The 7,629-nt window shown below is 42.8% G+C and overlaps 1 protein-coding gene across 1 annotated transcript; it reads left to right on the top strand.

Annotated features, from left to right (window-relative positions):
• The first annotated feature begins 2,827 nt into the window (after positions 1–2,827).
• Positions 2,828–4,550, top strand: LOC134064481 (uncharacterized). The gene is made up of 3 exons (XM_062520405.1): positions 2,828–3,263; positions 3,490–3,684; positions 4,146–4,550. Exons 1-3 carry the CDS (start codon positions 2,828–2,830, stop codon positions 4,421–4,423), a joined length of 909 nt encoding a protein of 302 aa, XP_062376389.1. The 3' UTR covers positions 4,424–4,550.
• The last annotated feature ends 3,079 nt before the right edge of the window (positions 4,551–7,629 follow it).

Genomic DNA, 7,629 nt, shown 5'->3' with positions numbered 1-7,629 from the left:
ACTGGCAACACGGGGGACAAATAAAGTAACATCCTGTAAGGTGTCTCAATATACAGAATTAATTAACTGGGAGGTGAAAACTCGAGACTGTTTTGCATTGGGGAGGTTTTTGCCTCAGACTCCTCCATTATTTCTGCAGATCAGGACACCTTGGTTGATACCTTACATAAATCCTCATGTCATGGGGTTCATGTCCTAAAGATTCTGACCTTTGGCTCCCAGACTATGATAAGCATAGCATATTGTCAAGGTTATACTAGGTAAGAGGCTATATTTAACTGTGTGATGATTTTTTGGCTAATTTGAGGGGGGAAATGATGAGATGTTTGTTAAGTATTTAAGTATTTTAAATACTCTAAATACAACCCCTCAAAGTATTTTGTTACAAAGTACATTTGATTTTTTCCAATCCTGCAAAATACAAATTACAAAATACACTAAAGTAATTAAATACGTATTCAAAATACATATAATTGAAATACTGCCCATGTCTGGCAATACATACATACATACATACGTAGAGAACAAAATAGATGGCTTTGCCGATCAGGGGGCTTTCATCTGAATTCATTTAGCTGTTCACTGCATTTCTGAATGCTAACAAATTGGTGTTTCGTTCTCCAAACCTGGTGGCCGTGTGAGTAATAGAAGGGGAACAAACGTGATTTGAAAGTTAGGATTTGTCACATCTTTTTTGTTATTTTTATTTAGAATAGAATAGAATATATACTTTTTTGATCCCGTGAGGGAAATTCAGTTCTCTGCATTTAACCCAATTTAACCGAATTAGTGAACACACAGCACACAGTGAACACACAGTGAGGTGAATCACACAACCCAGAGCAGTGAGCTGCCTGCCCAACCAGCGGCGCTCGGGGAGCAGTGAGGGGTTAGGTGCCTTGCTCAAGGGCACTTCAGCCGTGGTGGACTGGTCGGGGATCGAACCGGCAACCCTCCGGTTACAAGCCCGATGCGCTAACCAGTACACCACGGCTGCCCATACACACCACATTTATTTATAATTGCATTTATCATAGCAATCACATGTCCTGAACAGACTATTTATGATAATGATACGGAACAGACTTGATCAGGAAACACATTTTTTGTCAGGCAATTGGCATCTAGCTATGGTGATGATAAAATAACAGACACACGCGCACATACACACACACACACACACACACACACACACACACACACACGCGCACATACACACACACACACACACACACACACACACACACACACACACACACACACACACACACACACACAAACACCAACAGTGCTCCAACTCCACCTCGTCACTAGGTGGACTGCTCACTTCATGAACTTCCTTGAGATGTTTTGCTCTGGGGACACTATTGGGTTTTAACTTCAGGAACAAAAAATGCTTTGAAAAACTTCCTTGATCTTCACTGACACTGACCCTTTTGCTCAACCAAGAACCAAAATAAACACACCAGGTAATTCCCCCTCCCTTCAGTATTCAGAAATCTCTACACAGTCTTGTGTGACAGGAGATACGAAACACAGAGACGCCGTTTAGTCACTTCAGGAGAAACTGCAGGAGCTCAATCATGGAGTCCCACACACACCCTTGGCACCTTGGCACCTTGTTGATGCACGTGTTTAACAAACAACTCAGTATCCCTTCCCATAATCAGCAGCCCTATGTGAGCTAACTCACATGCACACCTTCATTTATGAGTGTAAGACTGATAGCAATTAATCTCGTGAGCCTTTGAGCTGAGTAAAGCAGCAGATATGAGCTCTATTGACCCTGTATCTCCCGCCTTTGCCAAAACCAACCAATGGCACATGTAAACACAAACAGAAATTAATCAAGCCATGCTCAATACTCTTAAATGTGTTGTAAACAACACAAACAGTCCCTAACACAAAAAATGTGCTACAGTTTTTCTCAGTCGCCTTGGTACATTTCTCGAATCATCCTTGAGATTTGCTAAACAATAAGTGCATTTCTCAAAACTATTTGTACAAATAGCAAAACACCATGGATTACCTGCAAAAGCCAGTTTCTTGCTCAAAATCCTTAGTCCATCTCTCAAAACTAAATATTTGAGTCAATGAACATGTCAGTGCATCAGAATGTCAAGTCCTTGTGTCATCATGTATGGATAAGACAGTCAAATGGCTTAGTCATGTTGTCAGTATAACAGTGTACTCTGGAGGGATGTGCTGCTGTAAACTATGGCTAAAATTTGTATGACATTTTTTTTAAATTGTAGGTTACATCTTGTGTGTGTGGGAGTTGGACATCGACAATATTCACATTTACGCTTTTACTGTTTTTTACTGTAATTTGTTGACAGACCCTATCATTGTGCTACAGAAAGGAAAAGACAGCACTGCATAGTATAAAAGCGAAAAAATGAATTAAAGTAGAAATTTGACCATGGGACAATCTCATTAGGGAAAACTGTAAGTGTTGTAGGAATTACAGTGCATACTTCCTACTCCTCCTGATGTTCCTGTCTTTCGGGCCACAAATTGTCATATGACAACTTGTTCAACCATTTTGCATGAGAAGACTTACAGTATACTATGAACTAATGCCTAAATGTTGTGGGGGGTGAGACTATTCAACAGAGACCCATTATAACATACACACCTGAGCTGCTTTCAACAACACGGCCTACATCTCACGTGTGCATCCTTTACGACTGTGTTTGTTTGATGAATATCTGCATGTCCCAAGGACACCACTTGGTAATATGTAGCCAGGTCACAATATGTCTGAGAGCTACAGCAATCAGAATCAGTACACGAGAGGAAGACAGCAGAATTGTCCAGTTTCATCATGAAGACTTGTGGAGCTCTACTGGTGCTGCTGTGCTGCTGTTTGGCTGAGACACAGCTTAGAGGAGACACCATCAGTGACAAAGACATCACTCACCAGGGCCACTATGGTGAAGCAGAGACCAGAGAAAATGAGGTTATGGGTGCAGCACAGAGGACTGAAGATGCAGCCACAGCCTCCACCCAACAAACCTGCCAGCCTGACATCCACACTGTGCTGAGGGAGATGAGCGCTCTGATCATGGAGCAGAGAGTGGAGCTCAGATACACGAAGACACAAATGGACGCCATGGAGAGCAGACTGAGAGTCAGTGAGAATAAAGCAGAGACTATGGAGACCAGACTGAGAGTGAGTGAGAGGACAGTAGAGGAGCAGAGAGTGGAGCTCAGACACACTAAGACACAAATGGAGGCTGTGGAGTCCAGGTTGAGAACCAGTGAGAGACTAGTGGAACTATTAAAAAGTGGAAATGACGGTACAGAATTCTTCTATTCCCAATTCATCTGTTTTGCATGACAAAAGAACCCTGCAGGTTCTGCTCAAGCACACAATTTACATGCTTATGTGGTTCTTTCATATATTTCTAAGGCTCTTCCTGTCTGTCCATTTTTTTTTATGTATTCATGTATGTATGTGTGTGTGTGTGTGTGTGCTGTCTTCAGCTCGGGCAGCGAATCTGAACCTTACGGTGGGCCAGGTGGAGGAGCTGAGGAGGGAGAGAGAGCAGAGGAGGGTGTCGTTCTCTGCCTCAGTGGTGACATCTGGTAGTGCACAAACAGGACCCTATTCAGCTGCAACTACTCTGATCTACAGAAATGTCATATCCAACATTGGCAACTGCTACAACAAAAACACAGGTACTAGTTGAAAAGATGATTTTAAAGGCCTCTTCAGTGTACTTGAGTTTACTGTTGGATACATGTTCATTTGCCTTAGTAAAGCTAATGGTGTTACCTATTGCCCTAGTTTAAGGGTAGCATCTTAATTGTAGGCTACTTCATATGTAATCATACTGTCATAGCCTACTGTACATGCCCACACAAAAACTATAAGGCTGATGCACTCTTTTTCTGAGTCTTTCTCCTTTTGTGTGTTGTGTTGTCACGGGTACACTGGCGATTACGCCACTCCGTCCGTCATCTTATGTATTGTCTCATGATGTTGTTATTTTGTAAATTTGTTTATTTCATGTCGTCACGGGTAGCCTACCCTGGCAACTACGCCACTCTGTTCGACACTGTTTGTATTGTTGTGTGTAAAGCGCTTTGGGCTGCCGTTTAACTTACCTTCCCTTCCCTTCCTCTTGTGTTTGTCACAGGGGTCTTCACAGCTCCAGTCAGAGGGGTCTACCACTTTGCTGTATCTCTCTCAGGTTCAGGTTCTAGAGCTGCAGCAGTCCACCTTTATAAAAATGGAGCGCACGTTGTCATCGCTTATACTCACACACAAAACAGCTTCACCAGCTCCTCCAACGGAGCTTCTCTGCTGCTGGAGGTGGGAGATGTTGTCTATGTGAACCTGAGGGCTCATGCGTGGGTGTATGATGATATGGAACGCTACACCACCTTCTCTGGCCACCTGCTCTTCACCATGTGACAAGTCAGTCCTCTGGCTTTAAGGAAATATTGTATCACTCGTATTGCAATGTTGTGTTTTGTGATACTGTATTGATTCCCAAAACCATCTGTCAGTGTTGTTTGCAGATAAGGAAATGTGAATTCCTTTGCTGCATAAAAAATTTGCATTTGCTAATGTAAATCTAATGTAGCCTACACATGTTCTGATTGTATGAAAATGTAATGCATGGTAGTGTGCTTTCTAGTAGCCTAATTTGTTTAGTGTGTTTTTTGTCATATAGTAATCAGTTGCTATGACAGCTCTTTCTATACATTATCCTACTGTATATCACAATACACTGCAATAAATTGGATTGTAACCCTTGAATCGTAATACATATCACATCACCTAATTCTTCTGAGCCAACCCAGATAGCAAAACTACACTGGGACGGAACTGGGCCACATCTACCACAACATTCGGCATAATGGACCTGATCCGGCGTCCAAACGCACATCGGTCCAAAATTGTTTTGGATCCTTTTGACGGATCTGCGGCAGATATGAACTTGCACTCGTCCAGGTCCGTCCCAGATAGCAAAACACACCTACCACGACATCCGGCACGGATCTGAATAGTGGACCTGATTCAGCGTCCAAACGCACATCGGTCCAAAATTGTTTTGGATCCGTTTTACTGATCTGGTGCTAATAAGGGCTAAGATTGCTGCCAACAAACAAGATAACGTCCCGGCGATGTTTCAGAGCATTTTAAAGAACGTATTTCTCACCGCGACGTAAAAAGAGGAAAAATCTAATTACCTGGACTTTCACACAACTTATGTTTGTGCCGTTTAGCTTTCCCCTCCCTCAAGTAGTTCTGTCACGAATTTTATGGCGTGCAGTGATTGTTAATGAACGTGAAACACCTGTCATTATTTTTAAGCAGACATTAGTCTACAGCAGCAATTACGTTCATTGTTTGTATAATTGGTACTAATTTAACTTACCTGTTTAAGCGGCTTGTTGAATGATGATCACGTCCAGCTGATCAGACAGTCTGATAGTTAGCTGGATATTTATACTCGGTTAGGTCTGATACTTTCACGACCACGGTGTATTTTCCCCCTAATAAATGACTAAGTCAATGGTCATATCTAGTAATGTTATTGTTCAAAACATCAGTGGAGTAGGTTAGCCTATAAGCTAAGTCCCAACCATATTGTTTCAAAATTCAATATTTGCAATGCATGCTGGGAAGCAAACCTCAACAAAGTAGGCCTACACAAAATATAATTAAAGTTATCAGAGAATGTTTAGGTTATATTTTATATCTAAACCATGAGGTTTATAAAGACATAAAATTGTGATAAGCAGTAGCCTATCCTTAATTCTTCTGCAAAGTGTTTTTTATAGTGGTGACCAGTTGGGGATGTTGTGAATGTCTGCCTAAAGTCATATGTAATATGGGACCTGTATTGCAGATCCGTAGCCTACCACACAAAAGAAGCGGACCCGTAGGCTACCACACATAAGAGGCGGAACCGCATTGCAGATCCGTACCACACAATAAGCGGACCCGTACCACACACAAAGTACCACACACAAAAAAGTATATTCTATTCTAAGAGGCCGTACCACACACAAAAAAAGTATATATTCTATTCTAAGAGGCGGAACCGTATTGCAGATCCGTACCACACACAATAAGCGAACCCGTACCACATACAAAGCACCACACACAAAAAAGTATATATTCTATTCTAAGAGGCCGTACCACACACAAAAAAGTATATATTCTATTCTAAGAGGCGGAACCGTATTACAGATCCGTACCACACACAATAAGTGAACAGGTTCGCTTTTGTGTGTGGTATGGATCTGTCATACGGGTCCGCTTATTGTGTGTGGTAGGCCTACGGATTTGCAATACGGGTCCGCTTATTGTGTGTGGTACGGGTCTGCTTCTTGTGTGTGGTACGGATCTGCAATAGGGCTCGGGCACACGCCTTGCATTCTGAATATAGCCACCATGTTGGTAGCGTACCGAACGTAATATCCATTCATTCAGACGCAGAAGACAAGAAGCAGAAATATAGTATTAGCGATTCTCTTCCTCTTGCACCAAGAAGGCAAAAACTAAGTATCAGGAACACACTAATAGGTGGGAGTAAATCCATAGTAATCCATAGTAAACTAAGGAGTGAGGCTGCCAATATGGCTGTGCCCGTGAAGTTTTCACGTCATGATCCCGAGCCCTATTCATGAGTTTCATCAGGTCCCTTTCCACAGGTGTATACAATCAAGCACCTTAATTATCAATGCAGACTGCATGGTGCTTGATACACCTGGACCTGATGAAACCCATGAATACGGGTCCGCTTCATGTGTGTGGTACGGATCTGCAATACGGGTCCGCTTGTGTGTGTAGTACGGGTCTGCTTGTTGTGTGTAGTACGGATCAGCAATACGGGTCCGCTTATTGCATGTGCTACGGGTCCACTTATTCTGTGTGGTACGGATCTGCAATACGGGACCGCTTATTAGGTGAGGTACAGGTCCGCTTATTTTGTGTTGTACGGATCTTCAGTACGGGTCCGCTTATTGTGTGTGGTACGGGTCTGCTTATTGTGTGTGGTACGGATCTGCAATACGGGTCTGCTTATTGGGTGTGGTAGGGGTCCGCTTATTCTGTGTTCTACGGATCTTCGATACGGGTCCGCTTATTGGGTGTGATAGGGGTCCGCTTATTCTGTGTTGTACGGATCTGCAACACGAGTCCGCTTATTAGGTGTGGGCTACATCTGGCCCACAGTCAGATACCGTAGGTCCGCTACATACGGATCTAAAGGCTTTCATGCGGATCCGGCCCAAAGGAAATTGCTATCTGGGAAGGGAATGACATCAGGAATAAGATACCACCAAATCTACACATTTGGAAAGATATCCCTTACAGACATTTCAGGTTTTTGGCAAACAGTTGCCGCAAATCTGCAGCAAGGTCATATATTCACATGGCGAACACACTTGCCACTAGTGGCAAAGTTCTGGCAAGACTCATTGTTGTCAGAACTTTGCTGGAAGTTTGCCTCTAGCGGCCAACATTGACAAACTTCTGGCAATATTTTCTAGTGAGCTCATTTGTTAACTACGGAACCCTGGAGATGACATGAACAAAATACATACACCCTACCTTGTCTGTGGACATCGTTATTTGCTGGATAAACAAATAGCATGTGTGTGACA

Source organism: Sardina pilchardus, chromosome 18 (assembly GCF_963854185.1).
Source record: "Sardina pilchardus chromosome 18, fSarPil1.1, whole genome shotgun sequence".
Lineage (NCBI taxonomy): Eukaryota > Metazoa > Chordata > Actinopteri > Clupeiformes > Clupeidae > Sardina > Sardina pilchardus.
Note: the sequence above shows the minus strand (reverse complement) of the source record. Positions and strands in the feature narration are given on the sequence as shown.